The sequence below is a fragment of the Chroicocephalus ridibundus genome, chromosome 1 (assembly GCF_963924245.1).
Source record: "Chroicocephalus ridibundus chromosome 1, bChrRid1.1, whole genome shotgun sequence".
NCBI lineage: Eukaryota > Metazoa > Chordata > Aves > Charadriiformes > Laridae > Chroicocephalus > Chroicocephalus ridibundus.
The window spans coordinates 131,502,428-131,522,065 of NC_086284.1; the positions used below are offsets into that span (position 1 = coordinate 131,502,428).

The following is a 19,638-nucleotide window of genomic DNA, read 5'->3' on the forward strand; positions in this document are numbered from 1 at the left end:
TAAAACACGTTTTCTTGTACGCTCCAACCAATCAGTTGCATTGACTGTGCAAATATGAGTGAAGTGTATGTAACATTCTGCATGAGCTCTGCTTCATTTAATTTGTGCACTTAACAAGTGTTTTAAAAAAAAAAAATCTACAGTAAGGAATGTGTGGCTAAATGACACAGAACTCCCCTTTGTTTGTTGCCCGTTAAGACCTTGCACTCGTGTTGTTTTAGAAATATTTCCTCTCTTGAGATAACACGCTGCATGTGTTAGTTACCTGGTTTAGGTTCCAGTTACTCCTCGCCTGCCAGGGGCGACAGGAACTGGCCGTTCATTACTGCGAGCAGCAGGTATCATGAATGGGAGGGACCGTGAATGGAGACGGCTGCAGCACCCATCTTCCAGCGATCAGTCTGTGACCGGGAACGCTGCTTCCCCTCGTTTGCTGCAGTTATCTCAGTACTACAGCATTGTATTGAGCTACTAAGTGTTGTTTTAGAACAACATTTCCATTTCATGTCTGTAAGCACGTGTACAGTTCACTCTGTGCACTGCCTGAAATGCTGTGGACAAAGCCCAACACCTCCACGGACGGTGTCTACTCCAGAGTTGCTTATCTGCTGTACAGAAGCCAGCAATGGCACACACACAGGACAAAATGACGAGGACCATGCAGCTACGTAGCTCTCTTCTGCACTTCAGGCTTGGAACAGCTCTGACTTTACAGCACCAGGTTCCAGGAGGGAAGGAAACAGCAGCATAATCTGTTATCAGGCTGCATCCATCTCCAGGGATAGAGATGGGAAAGATTTAGCAAGTTTTGTCTAGTTTGTTTCCTTGCCTTGAACAAGAATAATACAAAGTTATCCCCTAAAGGAAAAAAAATCTCATGCACCAATGAGTACATTCTGTGGAGGAGGATATCCCATTTTTAATGGATTGTTTCAGATTCATCACATACTGTCCTATGAGTGGATGCGGCACACCCTTCAACCTTCATGAAGGTTCAGCCTTCCAAAAAAAAAAAAAAGAAAAAGAAAAAGCATTTCTCTAGAATCTCACGACCACCAGAGAAATCCCCTGAGACCTTCACGTTTGACTCTTCCTGCAGCTCAGCTAGGGAAGAGCAACCTCACAGCCTCGCCGCGCATCTGACATTAATGTCAAATGCACGGGCGCACATCCACTTCCCAGCTTTCGCCAGAACCGCTAAGCCCGCACCACGCTCCCTCCCCGCCGCCTCCCTCCGGCCTGCCTGGCCTCCCGTGTTTCCCGAGGCCCCGTGGCTATGTGCCACCAAGGGGACCCAGCCCTGCTCGACACCCTCCCTATCACACAGCAGGGCGTCTGTCAGCGCTTGACTCCCCGCCTGCCAGGGTTCCAGTTTCTCGCCGGCCCCTCTGCGAGAAGGGAACGGCTCCCGCCGCCCTTGACAAGACTTTTTACCTCAGGGGCGGCTGCCGTTGGCCCGCCCGCGCGCCCCCGCAACGCCCCGGCGTCGAGGGGCTGCAACCGCCCCCGCGCGCCGCCCGCAGCCGGCGGCGATTGGCCGGAAGGGAGAGAGGGAGGGAGGGAGGGGGCGGAGACCGGCGGGCTCAAGGCCCGGCGGCGCTCCCGGCGGGCCCCGCGCCGTTTCCCGCCGCCGCGTCGCTATGGCAACGCCGTGAGGCGGGCGGCCCGGCCTGGCGCCGTCATGGCGGAGCCCAGCGCGGCGGTGAGTGACCCGGGGGGGTGTCGCTCTGGGCCCTCCCCGCCGCACGGCGCTGAAGCTCCGTTTCTTTCCTTCTCTCTAGGAGCAGCGCTGGCTGCAGGCGGCTGGCGATTTCGCCCGCCGAGCGCTCCCGGCCCGCGAGGGGCCTGGCAGGCCGGAGCCGCCGCCGCTGGACGCGGTGCTGCGGTGCCTGCGCAGCGCGGGTGGCGGGGACCTGCCGCTCGGCTACAGGTGACTGCGGGGAAGAGAGAAGGGGAGGGGAGGGGAGGCGAGAGGAGGGGCGGAGAGGGATGAGGGGACCGGTGTGTATGTGTGTCCCTTTGGGCCCCGTGCGCGCCCTCCTCCCTTGCGCATGCGCGGTATCTTCCGGCGGAGACGCCCGTCCCATCGCGTTCCACCCTGCAGGGCCCGGCCGCAGTCACGGGCCGGTGGAGCAGAGCTGGTGGGGACCTCCCGGGAGCTCAGCATGGCTGCTGTAGCAGCAACAGCAGCAGCAGCAGCTGCCGCCGCCAAGCGAGCGCCGCTGGTTCATGTGCGAGATGCCTGCCCCGGATGCTGGGTGTGGGTGGGATGTTGTCGAAGACGGGTAACCGCATGCGTTTTCTTGGCTTCGATGCGCCCCCGATCGCTGTTGCGGTATGATTAAGCACCGTATCCGCCAGTCTGCGGTAGGTAGAGTGTGTAACCAAAGTAGGGCATCTCGCTGAGAGCAAGCTGCTGCACTGCACGGCGTTTGCACGGCAGCTTCCCAGCTGGATCCTGCTAGTGTGCTAAGGAGGCTGTTCCTGGGCGTGGTATCCGAGGCTGTTGGCCACCTGAGGTCAGTCTCCGAGCGTGCACTCTAACAAAGGTGGAATCCAGGATGGTGTGGTCCATGTTTTAGTTGATAAAAGGCTTTTGGGTGCTTACAATTGTGAAAAACACGCAACTTGCTGAGAGAGCTGGATTGGAAGGTTTGGCTTATCTGGATCTGTTTCTCTCTTGCTCCAATTTATGGTGTGAGAATGCCTGTTAAAACCCCTGGCACAGCTGGTTTTTGGACAAAGGTCAACTGGAATTGATTAGGGACTTGCGGCCTTTAATTTTATACTAATAGTTTATAAATGTAGATGGTTGGTCTTTCACACCAGATAAACTGATCTCATCTAAGCCATATTTTTTCTATAGACTACATTTTGCAATGTTTAAACCAGAGTTTGGTTTATATTCAGGAGAATTCATAGAGAAGAGTTGAAAGTAGTTGATATTTCTTTTGTATGGCTAATGGTCTGTTTGTGAGCAACATACTATGTATACAGCTAGCCATCAAGCCCTGGAGCACAGAAGAGGGCCTGTTTAGTGCTCTGTATGTGATAACCAGGATCCAGCGCACTGCTGTAGTTTTGGTTTCTCCCAAGAAGCAGTCAGCACATACAACAAAAACACAAGCAGCGCTGTGTTGTCCTTGTAGATCATAGATACCAGTGTTATTCCTGGCACTGCTCTGTCTCCGAGGATGGAGCAGTTTGCTTATGTCCTTTTCATCTGATCCTCCCCTGTTCAGATTCCTGCTGAATACATAAGTATCTGCATAAATTTATCTCGTGTGATTAATTTTTTTTTTTATATAAATACTATTTATAGCCAATTCAGACCCATCACTTGTCTAGACTGGTTTCTGGCTTTGAACCTTTGATACCTAACTAATCAAGTGAAACTCTTCAAATTCATACTCTCTGAATTTGATTATGTCCTGCTACTAAGCAAGTGGGTGTTGTGAACAGAGCTCTAGTTTCACAACCTAAAATTGTCAGTGAACCTTATTGGAAACAAGTACCAAAATCGCTGGCTGGAGACCAGTTTGTATTCGCTCTTTCGGTGTTGATGTTAGCATGGACAGAGGACGTTCCTTAATTCTGTAGCATAGAGAGCCAGGATGTAAACAACAATGATGAGTGCTGCCATGATCATATAAACACTGGAAAGGCTTAGAATCTACTGAGGATGCTGCCTTGTTTTCCCATATTCAGTGCCGTGGTCAGTCTAAGCATGATAGATGCTAAACTGCAAACAGCTTCACAAGTGGCTGATTTGATGTTACATCTCCTCCTCCCCCTCTCCCCAGAGCCAGGAGAGTTAGATGGAAAGACTGAGGGATAGCTTGGCTGTGTTACTGTAAGTGAAGGCCCAGTTCAAGATTACTGGCTTGCTGTCTCTCACATTTGTATTGTGTGAGCTATCCACATGAGAGAATTTGTTCCAAAACTGTCATGATCTTCATCTAGAAGTTGTTCAGCCTTGCTTTTACTACATTTCAGCACTTTTTAGCGCTGGTTGATGAAATAAGCGTGTATTTGAACCTGTGTTTGTTACTGACATGTAGAACTGTGTTGCTCAGTTGTTGAGGTTTTCTCACAGAGTCTCCCATTCAAGCTAAAAGTCATGGAATGGTTAGAGTTGGAAGGGACCTTAAAGATCATCTAGTTCCAACCCCCCTGCCATGGGCAGGGACACCTCCCACTAGACCAGGTTGCTCAAAGCCCCATCCAGCCTGGCCTTGAACGCTTCCAGGGATGGGGCATCCACAGCTTCTCTGGGCAACCTCTTCCAGTGTCTCACCACCCTTACAGTAAAGAATTTCTTCTTAATATCTAATCTAAAGCTCCCCTCTTTCTGTTTAAAACCATTACACCTCATCCTATCACTACACTCCCTGATAAAAAGTCTCTCCCCATCTTTCCTGTAGGCTCTTTTTAGGTACTGAAAGACCACCATAAAGTCTCCCTGGAGCCTTCTGTTCTCCAGGCTGAACAACCCTAACTCTCTCAGCCTGTCTTCATAGGAGAGGTGCTCCAGCCCTGTGATTATCTTCATAACCCTCTTCTGAACCCACTCCAACAGGTCCATGTCCTTCTTACATTGGGGGCCCCAGAGCTGCATGCAGAGGGGTCTCACGAGAGCAGAGTAAATGTCTGAACTAGTAGCTGTTCTCCCTCTCACCTCCCCTGACATTTTATCAACTCTCAATTATTTATATTTTTTTTCCCAAGTGTCCCGCATGCCTGCTCAGGTAACCATAGTAGCAAAGGTGTCTGTTTTCAGAGAGGGTGCTCAAGCAGAACACGTTGCCTGAGCTGAGAGAGATCCTTAAATGCCAGTGAATTAGTTGATTCTTGCCATGTGGTATCATCAGACCACGCCAACAGCTAAGGCTCTTCTGATTTAGCCAAGCTTTATCCACTGCAGTGATCACTGCAATTCCCAAACTTTGCAGACTGAGTTTTTTCTATAGTCTTGCTTTGCTTTTCTTTCCAGTTTCATCTCCATTGCTGACCTACAACGTCAGCAGTGCATGCCATGCTGCAGCCACCTGACCTGGAGCACTAATGAGTTTAAAGAATGGACTCATCAAGGACAAGGTGTTTTACCCATGCAGAGCGCTTTGCCAAGGGCTTATCTGATCTTGGTTGGCTATTTAACAGATGGAAGGCAAGAGGACAAAGAGAAGTTGGTAGATGGTTGCCTATACTTGAAAGACAATACTGGGATCATTCCATGTGAGGTATGTCCTCAGTCTGAGGAATTCTGCGTTTATTTCCACTTCGGGAGCAATATCGTAGACCACCAGGGGCTTCAGATGGTCTGCTGAAGTCTGTAGTGAGGGAAATGATGCATGTATGTAACAGGCAGGAAAACGGCAAGCTCAGATCCCAGGAAGATGATAGAACATGTAAAATTTGTCATTGCTAGGAGGGCAAACACCGAATGTGCTGGCCTGGAAAATGAGGCAGCCTAATATACAGTTCTGTTAAATTCTCAACAGTATGAGGTGCCCTGGGAGATCTGGAGGTCATAGCACTACCATCTATTTGTTGAACTCCAACTAGTGGAGCAGAAATAACTTTCTGGAGAGTTGTACTGGGTGTTCAGTGATGCATTGATGACATACTGTCAGGAAATAATAGCTTGTGCGACAGTGGTACTGAATTAAAAGCCTTCTGAAGGTCATAGCATGGAGAGCCTAGATAAAAGGTAACCCCTAGAGTGGGTGATGAGAAAGCACTGAGGTTGAGGTTCCCAAGGAGGTGAAGACTAGGAAAAAGTTGTACAGGTATGAACTTCTAACTGAAAACACAGGGGAAAAGAAAGCAGGTGAGAACTGTAGAAAAATCATCTGAAAATAACTAAGTGTTGCAGTGAATTAATTATCACCTTGCTGGGAGGGTGTGACTGTAACCCAGGAAATGCTAGCTGTAGAGCTCAGCAAATCTGTTCCAGATCTGCATCTGGAAGGACAGAAGCTCTCCATGCAAGAGAGTGGGCAGAAGACTCTGCTCTCATTTAGTAATGAAGCCCAGCAGTAGAACAAGAGTTTGTGATGTGCATACAAAGGTAAATTAGTCATGAACATTGCAAGTAATGCTGAGAAAACATACTGTAGTTCATCTCAAGCTTTTATCTCTATCTTTTGTCTTAGCTCCTGCATTTTGAACTTGAGTGGCTGGAGTCACTGTTCCTCTTCCCAAGCTGGTCATATATACCACAGACAGACCAGAGCGCAGCAGGGTATGTGGAAATCCTGGTGGATCCGGTGCCAGTAAATCTCCCAGAGGAAGTACCTGACAGCATTCCAGTCACCTATCCAGCATCAGCTGAGCCACTGCTTACCTCCAGGTAAACACCTAGCGTGCTCAACTCTATCGTAGCTCTGTTGCTGTGGTTTCCCAGGTACCATGAAGAGAGCTTGGCTTAGGAAGAGTCAAATTCTCTTTCTGCCCCAGGTGAAAGCATAACGGTGGGCAGCAGAAGTAAAAGTTATACAATAAAGCCACTTTTGATTAATCAGCTGGTTTCTAGGACTTTACTGCAAGTTTTTATTCTGTATTTCGACAAAATAAGACAAATTTTAATTATTTCTGGATGTATTTTGATACTACACAAAGAACATAAGGATAAAGTATGATTCAGCTTTCACGGAGGCTAAAATTCACTCTTGATTACCACAACTTTTTTTTTTTTTGAACCTACAGTGAACCAAAAATATTATTGAAAGTAATTCTAAATTCTAATGTGAAATTAATGTACACCACTGGTCAGGTTCCGAAGGGGGCCTACAAGGAAGCTGGAGAGGGACTTTTTACAAGGACATGTGGCAATAGTATGAGGGGTAATGGCTTCAAACTGGAAGAGGGTAGATTTAGATTAGATATCAGGAAGAAATTTTTCACTACGACGGTGGTGAGACACTGGAAGAGGTTGCTCAGGGAAGTGGTGGATGCCCCATCCCTGGAAGTGTTCAAGACCAGGCTGGATGGGGCTTTGAGCAACCTGGTCTAGTGGGAGGTGTCCCTGTCCACGGCAAGGGGGTTGGGGGTTTGGAACTACATGATCTTTAGGGTCCCTTCCAGCCCAAACCTTTCTATGATTCTTATCAGATTGCTGAGATAAAGGTGCCAGCTAAATGTCTGCTGATAAGAGTGACTGTTGTCCTTGGTGGAAATAATACTTACAGTATGTGAAAATGTAGCTGGTGGAATTGCAAATCTTACTGAAATTGATAATTTCAAGTTGTGCTAGATCGTGTTTTATCTTCTTGAGTAGAGAATTCTTGGTGTAATTCAGTAAGAATTAAATGTAACTAGTCAGGCTGCTTTAGTTTCTTTTTAGTTTTCTTTTGTTTTAATTGAGTTTATCTGCTTGTGAGAAAGTTTAAGCTTAAGGGATTTAGCTCAACAGACCTTTCTAAAGAGACAACTATTTCTATATTTAATTTACACTCTCAGGCTTTTAACATAAAGCTCCTCTGCTATTCCCTGGTACCTGATCAATTTTCTATGCTCTTTCTTTAAAAATTTTACCAATAAAGTGCTGGTACATGTGCGTGTGGACGTCCTGGTATTTCTTTTAAAAAAAGTCATAAAGTTGGGTAATTGTCTATATGTTTTAGAATCAAGAATGTGTTTGTTTAGAGTAAGTGGGATGGTTATATTCAAGTCTGGTAGGAGTTAAAATGAAACTGACACATGAAATTACATTTGTTTGTTTGAAATGAATTTTTTTTTTTTCACTTTTTGAAATGAAAGTTTGAAATGACAAACAGAAATGACTGAAGAAATGTCACCTCTCTCTCCTCTCATCTGCTTTCAGTTTTGCTGCTCTTTCACCCTGTGCCAAGTTTGTTAGGAAGACTCCATTGTTGCTCTCAGGCCTCTTTTGTTTATAGGCTTGGAGCTTCTACGGTGTCACTTTCCGTGGATCTACAAAGCAAGTTCTGTTTTCTGATGAAGAATTTCTTGTGACTCTTTTTTCCTTTTGACCTGTAATTAGCTTCTTGTTTGTGGTAAAGCTTTTTATAATCTGGCTGTTGTCATGGAACACGTGAATTTGTTCAACACAACCCTGCTGTCTTCAAATATTAAGGTTTTTTAAAATATCAAAGGGATTTAGCATGTAAAAGTTAAAGTAAGAATTTTGTAGCCAAATATTGTTTTGAAAACTTCTCTGAGAGACGGTCCATATTACCTTGTTGGATCCTTTATTTCCAGAGCGTACATGCTGTATATTTGTTTATTTTGCTTTTCAGATATTTTTGAGTTATTTCATCTCCGATTCCCTTTGCCTCCTCAATTGTCCTCTAGGATTCCATGTAAGAAAAGGTCAAAGCTCACTGTGGCGGGTGAATTGGCTAGACTCGGGCCTCTCCTTTGTATTCACCAGAAGGCATTCTTCTTTCTGTTTCTGAAATGCTTCACTTCAACTGTTTGGGTCCCTGTGCTGGTGCAGGTAAGTCCTTGTAATTTTGTTCATAAATTGACTGTCTGTGTATGTGCTAGTTGATTAATTTGTTGAAGCTTGCCCTTGGCTTCCCAGTTTGATTTATTCTTCCTTTTACTAGTGTTTCTCTGATTTTTTTTGTTTGTTTGTTGTATTTATTTTTATTTATTCCATGCAGCCTACAATAGTCCGTGTGTGTAAGAAGTCTAGTTCTATGCCCTGCAGAAATACAGCCCTCCTCCCTCATGCAGTTGCAGTGTCCTCGAACATCTCGCAGATATAACCCTTTTGCTAAGAGTGCGAGGCAATCCTCTTGAAGGAGAAGTTTTTTTCGGTGGGGTTATCGTGCTTAGGAAGAACTCTTTCCAGTGCAGCAGATGCTGATGTCACTTTTGGTTTCTCTGCTCTAGAAGCCCAACCAGATGGCATGGCATCACGTCCTCCATTTGGGTCGCAGGTACACAATAACAGGCCTGAGTGTGTCCAGCCTGAAGAAATCTGGACAAAGGATGTTTGTCACTGGTGTTTCTTCCTGCCTTCTGCCCTACTGTGCAGAGCAGGTGAGGGAGCAGCCACTGGACAGTGCTTGGCAAGGAGAGTCCACTCAGTCATCTTCCTTTGGGACTCCTGAGCAGCTCAGTAATTCCTTGGAGCTGGGAGTTGAAGACGAGAGGCCAGGATCAATCAAAGAGTCCAAGATCATCTCATATGTGGTAAGGATTCGTAGGGTTCGCCTTCACCCACTTGTGCTCTAGGGTTTCAGCTGCTGGCCTGCAAGGTCTTATTTCCATCATTAATTTATTTCCCTATTGCTCAGGCCTACGTGTCTCTTATGTTCTGGGAGTCTTTACACTCCTGTAACTTTCTGTTTGCTTTCTATTTAGGGAACTGTCACCAAAATACTCAATGTCCAAGCTGGTCTCTTTTTACTGGATAACAAAGTCTGCTTGTGCCTTGCTTACCAGCAGTTCTTGAACTCTGCACGTGGACTCCGACCAGGAGCATGTGTGGAGGTAAGCTGAGACTTACGAAGCATAAAGCATTCAGTGGAAAATACTCAGGCCCTGGGGACAGCTCGTGAGTGTGTGGGTCAACAGAAGACTACGGGAACATTGGAATTATTTCAGCAAGTATCTGGAACAAAATTGGGGATCTTTCTGTCTAGGCTTGGTCATGATAATCAAAATTATTATTATCTGATTACTCCCTAAGGAGTCAGGTCCCTCAGGCCCATTGGATTTATAGACAATCCAGTCAAGTGACAAAGGATTTAGGGTGGGGTGATGGTTTTGGGGTGTGGTGGCAGACTAGCCATCTCCTTTCTTAAGTTGTATGTCTGTGTATCTCAGCTCATCGATGTCCACCTCCTGCAGAAGCCTCTGGTATCCTTCCCTTTCATTGTTCTTGGTGCTTGCCTGAGCAGCACTGTTGTGCTGAAGAGTTTTTCAAGGCTCAGCACCCCCTACCAGCCACCAGCTTCTTCAGGAAATCTCTACTTACAGCTGCTCTTCCGCTACAACCTTGGTATGCCACTCTACCTCTGGCTGGTGAGCCTCCTGGAGACATTTGAAGAGAGGTGAGGACAGTTCTTCTGAAGTCAGGCTATGCGTAAATGTGCTTTGTAGACTACCTGGGCGTCTTCTAGACCAAGGGTTCACAAAATTACTGGGCTTGTATACTAATAGCAGCAGCAATTGCTTCTGGTTTACCAGCCTAAGTAAGCCATTCATGTAGATTTCACATGATGTCCAGTTGCTTGTACCTTGCAGTTACTCTTATGAGAAAATCCTTTACGTTTTTCCAGTGCGTGTGCAGTAAGTCCACTGCTCTCAGGAAGCTGCAGCACTCTAGAGCATGTGCTCATGTACTTCTGCACAGGAAGTTTTGTCCTGAGGTATGGAAGCACTGTAGAGATGTGCACCTGCCAGTGTGGTTTGCGTGGCAAATCAAGGTGGGCAGTGAGGCTGAAGCTGGAAACTGCTGCTACAATCAGGTCACAACCAATATAAAGGCTCTTGTGTCCTGGCTGCTCACAGGAGCAGCAGCAGCTGATCAGCATATCGCTTTGAGGTATTCTGAGTATTGCCAGTAGTGTCAGCATTCATTAGAGAGCCTCCGTCTTAGCAGATTTTCCCACACATGCCTATCTCTGGGTCCTCCAGATGGCTTCCTGCTCTCCCTGATGACTGTGCTCTGTTCACGTGACAGCTGTGGGCCAGTTTCTGGGTTTACTTCTGGGTTCTGTTCGTGAAAGTATTTGTGTTTGTTTTGGAATAGTTATGGTTGATCAGTGTAACTGCTGCCTTGGACTTTAAAAACTAAAATGTATATATTTAATCTCAGGCAGTCAAGTAGCAGCTTACAGAATGCTGAGTCTTCCTGTGCTTTACTGACACTGTGGAATTTTTACCGTGCGTTCCAAAAAACCAGCTTTGGTCTTGCCCCAGGAATGACACTAGCTATAAGTTTTGGTTTTTATTAGCTTTTCCACTTCCTTTAAATGTGATCAGTAAGTCTTGCTACTGCTTGAAAGTTGTTCCAGTGAGTTAGTTCCTATCTCTTTTTATTTGAGTTCACTTTCTGTTATTAAGTCTTTTTTTGACTGTCAGTGTGACCACTTCTAGGCATTCAAAAGCAGTGAGCTAGACTTCTGAAAGGAAGACAACACAAGGGAAATACTGGAACAAGAGCAATCTGTGATTGTTTCTGGTTTTTGCATAATGTAAAAGAAAGCCAAGTATACCTAACATGAGTAATCCTATCAAGCTTAGCCAAAATGCAGTGTTGTCCATTTGTGCGACTTAGAGGGAGATTATTTTTGGGTGGGTTTTTTTGGCCACTTGAGTTTTGAGATTTTGCCAGTCTGTCCATGTCTGTATATTTTTCCTGTTCTTTGTCTGCTTGCCTGACATAAATCTGCATCACCCTTAAATGTTCCTTTTTTAGTAACGTCTTGTTCTTTTTGCACTCTCCTTAGTTCTTGTCGTACACAGCACATTCACTCATAGCAAGCAGAAAGAATCTCTGACTTGCATGCAAAACTCACGAAGAAGCAAGGACTGCTATTGCTTCTGTCTGTCTGAATTTTTTTCAGGTTTTCTTGTTTCTTTGGGCGTCGTCGACTGTTGCTTAGCTCTACGCACCGAAACCCTGGAGCTGCTGAGAAGTTCCTTGTCCCCCTTCTGCAAGCTGTAGTGCCAGATAGAGAGAAAGCGAGAGATATTTATAATGAAATCCTAGCAAAAATACACCAGTGTCCCCTGCAGAAGGTGAGTAAATGCTCTGTGAGCTCTTTCCTGTTTGTCTGATGGGGAAAAAAATTCAGCTGGTTCATTCTTTCTTTTTTTTTTTTTCGTAGTATTTGACCCTGAACCCCCCGTGCCAGGCCCCATCTCTGTCTGCAGTTTTCCATGTGGCAGAACAGAAGAGCTGGGAAGGTTTCAGTCCATCACAGCTGCTTTCCCCCTTGGAGGCACAGCACATGGGGACCCAGGAGCTGAATCGCAGACTGTCCTGGTCCTACTGCACACTCTCAGCAGGAAGCTTCCAGCCCCGATTGGTAAGTGCCTACTTCCCTTTACTGTCTGTGCCTCGAGAGTTCCCAGTTCTCCTCATACCTTCCAGCACCCTGTCTGATGTATTGCTGTTCCTCCTGTTAGGGAATGACACTGCTTTTCTCACCTGTGGCATGTTGAACACAGGCTGAATTTGGGCTGCTGCTATGCACACTTCGATTTATGGCCTTCAAAGATGGGAGGTGTTTGGTGCTCTTTGCAGCTTTCTTTCTGTTGCAGATACTACTGGGTGTGCTGAGAGTCTCCTCCAGGAGCAGTTCCCTCCAGCTGCAGGACAAGAGCAGCACGCTTCCCTGCGTGATATCCCATAAGGATGGTAGCCCCTTTGCCCATACAGCTCTCATAGGTATGTCCCATTAAGCTAAATTTGAGAGTGCTGAGCTTTTCCTGTTCTGCCATCCAGCTCCAAAAGAAGGAAGAGGAGACTTGGTGTGGAGATGCTGAACTGTCACTGCCTGGCCTCGTGACTGTAAAATGAGGAAATCGAGCTTGCTGTTTTTCTATTCTCTTTTTATTAGCTCAGCTCCTATCTCTGTGTTTGCAGGATCACTCTTGCAGGTGGAAAACTACCAGCTTGTAGTGGAGAGATTCCTTCAGACTGATTTTCCCTCCTGGAAGCAGCTGTCAAATCTGGAGCATGTGAGGGAGAAAAAAACCAGGCAAGTCCCTTTATTCAGTGCTTAAAAATTAAAATCTTCACTCTGCCATTCCACAGTATTTTGGACTATGATAAAGCTGCTTAGTGCCAAAGCAACTGTCCTTTGCTATTGGCAGGAAAGGAGATCTTTATCAGCAACAGACCCACCATCTCAATTTTGTTCAGAATACACTCCGCCTGGTAGCTGCCCTTTACTTCACCCTTGCCCGCTGCTCCTGCTGAATACCTGCGGGGCAGTCGCCAGCAGTGCTTTTCCCAGATGACTGCTTGTTTCAGACAGTCCCCCCTCAGGAACAGGGAGTTTCACTGCTACCATTTGTCATTTCAGTGTCTATGTGCAGTTCTACTTTGAGGATGTTCAGGTTCTCCATGCTGCTGAAGGACAAATCCAGAAAGCCCTTAGGAGAGGAAACAGCTCCTCTTTGAGGAAGAAGGACGATGACAGCTTAACATCTGAAGTGAAAACCCCAGAGGCAAAAACAATGAAATTGGAGGATCCCAAGCCAGATACTCACAGAGCTGAGAACTGTCAGAAGGGCCAGAGCAGCACTAGAGCAACCAGCTGTGTATCTCACCTATTCTTGGTTACCCAGAAAGAGGGTCTTATGTTACGCAATTACCAACTACCCAGAGAAGAAGATGGAGAAGGACAGGACCTGCAGCGCAGTTTCCAGGCCACAGTGCTATGGCTGGGCAGACCTCGGCTCTGGAGCCACCACACAGAAACCGGGAATCTACCGGAGCTGGAAGAGAGCAGCTGCGATGGAAAAGAGGGCATGACACGGCAAGAAGTGAGGCAGGAGGCAGCTTTAGGGGGGGCAGCTTTGATAAGGCTGGGAGCTGGCTTCTCAAGGAGCTTGTGTGATAATTAAGGATCTAGATTCCTAATCAACGGGAGTTATTTTTGTCTTGGTTATCTTTGATGGTACTAACCTTACTTCTCAAGCAAGATGTTATTTTTGGCTTGCCTTCTTCTTGCTGTATTTTTCATTTTCTACCTTTTTCCTAACATTTCTCATCACCTTTTTTCTCTCTCTCTCTCCTCCCCTCTGCCTCCAGACACTACTGCTCTTCATGGGGAAGTCTCTACGATGGTTTCCATTTCTGCATCTGGATGGGCTGTATCGCTTCATTGTGCCCCACTGCTCGGTAAGAGAGAAATTGTCTTGCTGTTTCCTGTCAGAGACTTTTTGCTGACCTGTGTGTGGGAGTCAGGGAGTCAGAGGGTCACTAAGCTCTTTTTGAGGCTTGGAATTCCCACCCGTCTTGCCAAGGAACTGCTTCTGTTCTGTGTTTAGTTAAAATTTTCAGAGCTCTGAGTTCAGTGGATTTTATTTTTCTTTAAACCACCGTTCTTCAATGGTCCTTTTTTCCTATATAGCTTTCATCTCCTTCCTTTAATAATCCACTTTCTTGCCTTGTCACTCTTCTCTCAGGACTTGGAAGTGTTTGACAAGCTCTGTTTTCCACCTGTGCCAGCGAAGTTCCTGAGCGGGTCATCCTGCCCCCTGTGCCTGCCTGTCCAAGATACCTGGCACTTACAGCATGAAACATGGATCTCCTGTCTGAGTGAGCACCAGGTACGCAGTGCCTTATTGATCTGGACTTTCACAGGGGATTTGTAGATCTCTTCAGAACTAGAACTCTCCAGAAAATTATCAATACAGAATGCCTTGTTGATGAGACCATTCTGCTCGAAGCTCCATCAGAGGCTGCTGCTGGGCTTCGCGTTTTCCTGCCTCAGGATTAATTTGGGGAAGAAGCATCAGTTGCTTGATGTGGCTCTAAGCATGCAGAGCTTGTCTTTACTGCTCTGGCTGGGGGTAGCCATAAACTACAATCCGTCTGTGTCTCCCCGCCTTTCTAGCTGGCAACCAGGTCGATGCTGAGAGGCATGAACCAGAGAATTTCCTCCATTCCAGAAGTAATTAGCAACAGGTATGTTAATCTGCCCCAAATTAGATGTGACCGTGCCTCAGGGAGTAGGTCTGCATTTGTCTTTATTGGAGACAGTACTACATTAAACAGCAATGAATTATCCACCCTAGGAATACGGTTTGCAAATCTTCCTATGTCCAAGTAATCCAGGCTGTCCCCATCCTGTTTATCAAAGTTAAAGGGGTTACAGGTGGCAAAACTTCAAAATGGTGTCCAGAAAAAGTTTGAGCTACTACTGGTGTGGACTAGGTTCCAGAGGTCTCTGCTAAATTCCTGTCAGAAATGTAAACAGGTGCATCTGGGAAAATCAGGCTGAAGGTGTAAGGTTTTTTTGTTGTTTTTTGATTGTTTTGGGGTGACTTGCTCAAAAAAATACTGGGGTTAGACGCTTTTCTGTTGAAAGCATGTTTAATCTGGGGTGATATGCATGCACGCTGAAATCTTCATCAGTGCCTTATGCTGAACTGAGGGGTTTTTGGTTGCCTTCTTTCTCTAATTAAGAAAAACAATTAGGAGTTAAGCAGGTAGAAGGCTGTAGTCTTGTCCGGCCTCTTGTCCCTTTTAACTCTGCCTCTGAAGGCAAGCTCAGGTGTTCAAGGGCAGGTTCCCCTGAAACCCATCTCAAGAAACAGCACTCCACCCTGTCCTTTGTGGCAATCTTGTAGTCAGGCCTTCTTCCACTCCCGTTGTCTTCAGGCAGGACAGAAATCCTGGTCTGCTCTCAGTTTCACAGGTTCCCTGGTTTCTTTCTCTGGTGAGATAGTGGAGAGGACTCTGTGTGCCTCTCTCAAGAATGGGAAGCCATCTGTGACTCTCGGCCTTCAAAAGCAGAAAGGTAAGATTGTGACAGCCTGTAAGGTAACAACAGTTTCATTTTTGCTTCTTTCTGTTTCGGAGAGACAGTATACTTGGCTAACTGTGCTCCTGTATCTGAGAATAGTGGAAGCATGACAGGATGTTGCATCCCATTGCCTGTCAGAGGGCTAAGAAACTGTACCCTGCATGGGGATGGGAATGGGAATACTGTACCTGGAAAACGTGTGAGGTGGAGCAGTGATAACCTCATTGTAGTGCGAGGGAAAACACCTTTAGCAGGTCCAGCTCAGTGACAGGCTGTGCTAACCTGTGCGTGAGCTCATGGTTTGTGTGGTTCTGTGCCTCCTCAGGGAGTCTGCTAGACGGTGATCACAGCGTGAAGCTCAGCGTCTCAGTTGCTCCAGGCTCCCCTGTTGTGGTGGACATCTACATTGCTGCCGCCTATCTGCAGCATCTCTGGGGTTTGCTACCGGGAGCCAAGATCTTCTTCCAGAACTTGGAACGCAAAATCTCCAGGTACCCCTGCCTTTAGAGCCCTGATCCTGGGCCCCAGCTCTGACTTCTCTTACTGAAACCATCTCTAAGCCTTTCCTCCTGCGGACTTACCTCAGCCCTTGCCCATGCCTTCGTGTCTCCTACTCCCATGCTACAAAGTATTTTCTTACCATGTTACAGAAATAAGGCCAACCCAGCCATGCCAAGAAAACCGAGAGGTTTGGTTTCTGACATCTACTCTTTCATATTGCAGATTCCATAATGTTTATTGCACGTATATTGCCACCAGCTGTGTAAGCATCGTATCTCTGCCAGCTTCTCACCTATCTTTTCCTTCAAGGTGAGTCCAGTGTCTCTTCCCACTTTACAGTGTCCCAAAAAAGGTTTCTATGTTCCGAGCTTCTCACATTCCAATTTCTTCTAGTCCTGCAGGAGAAGCCTCATCCCCCTCGCTAGTGTTTCTATCCAACTTGCAAGCTCACCTTCAACACCTGCCCCAGGCACGGATTTTATGCCACTTGTCCTGTGTACTGACTCTGTCCCTGCAATGGGTTTGCTCGCTTTGCAGCAGCATCTTCAAAGAGGTACTCAAGCTTCCACAGAGGTAACTTGTGAGGAGCCTTGCAGATTCTCTACTCTAACGCATCCTCTGCTACCACGTAGAGGAAGTAAGAGTTCCTGTCCCAATTCCAAAACCTCTTTTTCCAGTGTCTGAAAAGGATTTGTTTATTAGAAAGGGACCAAAATGGCAACTGATGAGAAGTGTGCATCTGCTGTCAGGCAGGCTGACAGCTAGGAGTGGGGATGAAGCAAGGACACGCAGGGGGAGAATCTGACTCTGTTAATGCTCTGCGTTTCCCCTGCTCACTGCTGTTGGAGTTCAGCACCTTGCAGCAGGTCACTTTTTCTCCCCGTACAAACTTTTCCCAAGGCGCTCATTGGACATGCGGTGAAGTTCTTTAATCCTTTGTGTACTTAATTAGGGGAGGGTTAAAAGAAGCAGTGGCCCCTCCCCTTCTCTCTCTTATGCCCACCCATACATAGCTGTAGCTTTACTCTTTCTTCAGGGCAGGTGCACTCGACACAGTCCACCATGTCCGTCACACACAGGAGTGAGGCAAGCCAGTGCACGGTAAGCGCTGTAGAGATTGGATATGGAAAGAGGTGGGTAGGAGGGAATAAATTATACCACAGAGGGGAGAGGAAAATCAGATCAAGGACAGGATGTGGACAGAATAGCAAGGGCAGAAGTTAAAGTTGTCATGTCTTCCCAGATGTGAACAGATCTCCCTCTCTCTTTACTGAGATCCCCTGTCTGGGACATGACCCTTGTGAGGGAGGCAGGCATTGTCCTGACCTCCCTCTGCATCTTAGTCCGCCTGCTTCTCCATAGGGTGTTGGTGGAAGACGGAACGGGTGAAGCTTTTGTGCTGTGCAGGAACCAGCAAGTCGCAGCAATGCTGGGCCTGAGCCTTGTCGAGTGGGAAGCTCTGCAGAACTGCGTGCAGAGCAGAGGCAGAGTGTCCATTCAGCATGGGGAGGCTACTGGCACGGGGGTGAGTGGGTTATTCTGGTAGCGAATGCAGCGTGCTGGGCTCAAGCTTCAGCTGGACTGGATTTCCCTCTGCTGTGGGGGTTCCAGCAGCTCCGTGCCTCCCTCTGCACGTTCACTGGCAACACACCCCTTCCTTCCTCCCTCAGTGTGTAGAGGAACCTGAGGATTTTGTTGCTTGCTACCTAAGGAGCCTGTGCAGGAGTCCTCTCATCTGTCGCCCCATCCTGCTGGATTTCAGGCTAGACAGGAAGCCCTCCAAGATCCTGCAGCCTGGTAAGCAAGCACTGTTGGCTTTTGTAATACTTAGCGTGGGAAGGAAGGGAGGAGCTGTCTCGCCAGGCTGGGGAAGGAAAGCCTTCACTGCCCGCAAAGCAGGATCATTGGAGGATTTCCATCGAATTATGAATTCTGTAGTGCAGACCTGAGATGTCTCTTAGCAGAACCATGGTTACAAAAATACAGAAATAATATTATAGAAGTCACTGTATACAACAATATCTTACGTTAATTTTTCTACTTTATACAGAGCATAAAAATAGTATTGAATTGTCCTTGTAGTTGTGAAAACTTCGAGCTTCTATGTTCAAATTTTATATACAGTTCCAAGAAAATATATTGGCTAAACAACCAGGATAGAATTGTTCTCAGGTGTCAGTAAGGGAGAAGGTGGGGGTTGGGGGGGGGGTAGTGGTGGTGGGAGAGAACGTGTTTTATTAGCATTCCCCTTTTGCCCTTCTGTCCCCAATATTAAGGTACAGGTTTATTTCTGTGGGGTGCCTCTTACACACAAAACTGTCTCTGTTTTAGAGCAAGGTTCCCCATCGTTGTATGGCAGGGGGTTCTGGCCAGCCAGAGTTACTGTGCAGACCTCTCAAATCAAGTGGGTTTTGACTTCAGACAGGACAGCAGGTAGGGTCAAGACTAGGCCTGAAACTCCTCACCACAGCCACAGAGTTTAAAGCACTGAAGTGTTTTGAATTCATGGGTGCTGATGTCTGAGTTCACGCTGACACAACTGTGAAGTTGCTGCGTTAAGGGGACATTCTTAGCTGCTTGCACTAACACTAGTGCTTGAGTGTAAGTCCAGGTGCTGCAGGGTTTGATTTGCCAAGCTCACCAGAGGATGCTCTGCTGGGGAGACGTTATCTTTTGGCTATCATGTAACACTGTCTGTAAGGCCAGGTTGCTGATAGTGATAAAAGATATAAAGCTCAGTGCATCAGCTATGTGAACAGCACATAGTTCACAGCGTTTCACAGTGTAAAATGTCTGCTTCCTCCAAGTGGGAGGGATGATGGCCAAATGCATTCATCTACTCACATCCTGGATTCATTAATTGTGCTGTCCTTTAGGGTTTAGCGGATGCCAAGCAGCTGCTGCAAGGCCTTTCCTCCCCCAGGAACTTCTACAGCCATGTGCTAGAACAGAGCAGGAGCCCTGTGCTGAGTTGTTACAGGTTGTTATCTTTTCCCCTTCAGCTCCACTGCAGCTGAGAAATTTTCGGTGCGGTGAAATGGAGTTTGTGTCGCAAGTGGGACCTCGGCTGAGCCTGCTGTGCCTGAATGTGGAGGAAGTGGAACAAGGCGCCTTAAACTATCTGAACAGTGAGAGGATTAGGAGGGCATCTTGTCACTGCTGAGTGGGAGCCACTGCTTAGCATCTCTCCCAGTGGGAGAGGAAATACGGAAATACCTACTGGGATCGGGACTTTTTTTTTAATCCCCTTTCCAGTGGGAGCACGAGCCTGTGAGCACAGGGTGAAGGGTGTAGTCAAGAAGCTGCTGTGACCTGTGGAATTCCTGAATGGTCATTCTGGACCATTGCTACCAGTGAAACTGGGCAATGTTTTGGAAGAGAGATGTTCAATACTTTGGACCTAGGGCACACAATGCGTGTATTTTATGTGGTAGTATCTACTAAATAAAGCTATTAAAATACAGTTTAAATACCACTGTATCTACTTTGGGGTTTACTTGCTATATGGGGAATGAGGCAGAACATAGATCTTTGGTTCATGAGCCAGAGCCAGGCATTTTGCAGATCATTCACTGTCTTCATGCAAAACTGTACACCTGCCACAAGGGATAGTCTTCTTAACCCAGTTGAAATTATTAAAATTATGTTTTTAAAGCATTTCCTTCCTCCAAGA

General features: G+C 46.7%; 1 protein-coding gene across 14 annotated transcripts; it reads left to right on the plus strand.

Moving 5' to 3' along the window:
• The first annotated feature begins 1,567 nt into the window (after positions 1–1,567).
• Positions 1,568–19,428, plus strand: CTC1 (CST telomere replication complex component 1). 14 transcript variants are annotated; one of them, XM_063352387.1, is made up of 25 exons: positions 1,572–1,702; positions 1,782–1,930; positions 4,994–5,240; positions 6,156–6,352; positions 8,317–8,461; positions 8,863–9,165; positions 9,337–9,465; positions 9,802–10,028; positions 11,547–11,721; positions 11,811–12,011; positions 12,247–12,373; positions 12,572–12,686; positions 13,014–13,476; positions 13,745–13,834; positions 14,122–14,265; positions 14,553–14,623; positions 15,349–15,458; positions 15,790–15,955; positions 16,188–16,274; positions 16,359–16,518; positions 17,002–17,066; positions 17,328–17,490; positions 17,636–17,762; positions 18,297–18,398; positions 18,968–19,428. In XM_063352387.1, exons 1-25 carry the CDS (start codon positions 1,682–1,684, stop codon positions 19,126–19,128), a joined length of 3,945 nt encoding a protein of 1,314 aa, XP_063208457.1. In that variant the 5' UTR covers positions 1,572–1,681; the 3' UTR covers positions 19,129–19,428. The 14 variants fall into 14 exon arrangements, 13 of the variants coding, with proteins under 13 accessions (XP_063208493.1, XP_063208457.1, XP_063208464.1 ...); XM_063352423.1 differs by lacking the exon at positions 1,782–1,930 and having other exon boundaries at positions 1,568–1,702; XM_063352394.1 differs by lacking the exon at positions 17,002–17,066 and having other exon boundaries at positions 16,359–16,538.
• The last annotated feature ends 210 nt before the right edge of the window (positions 19,429–19,638 follow it).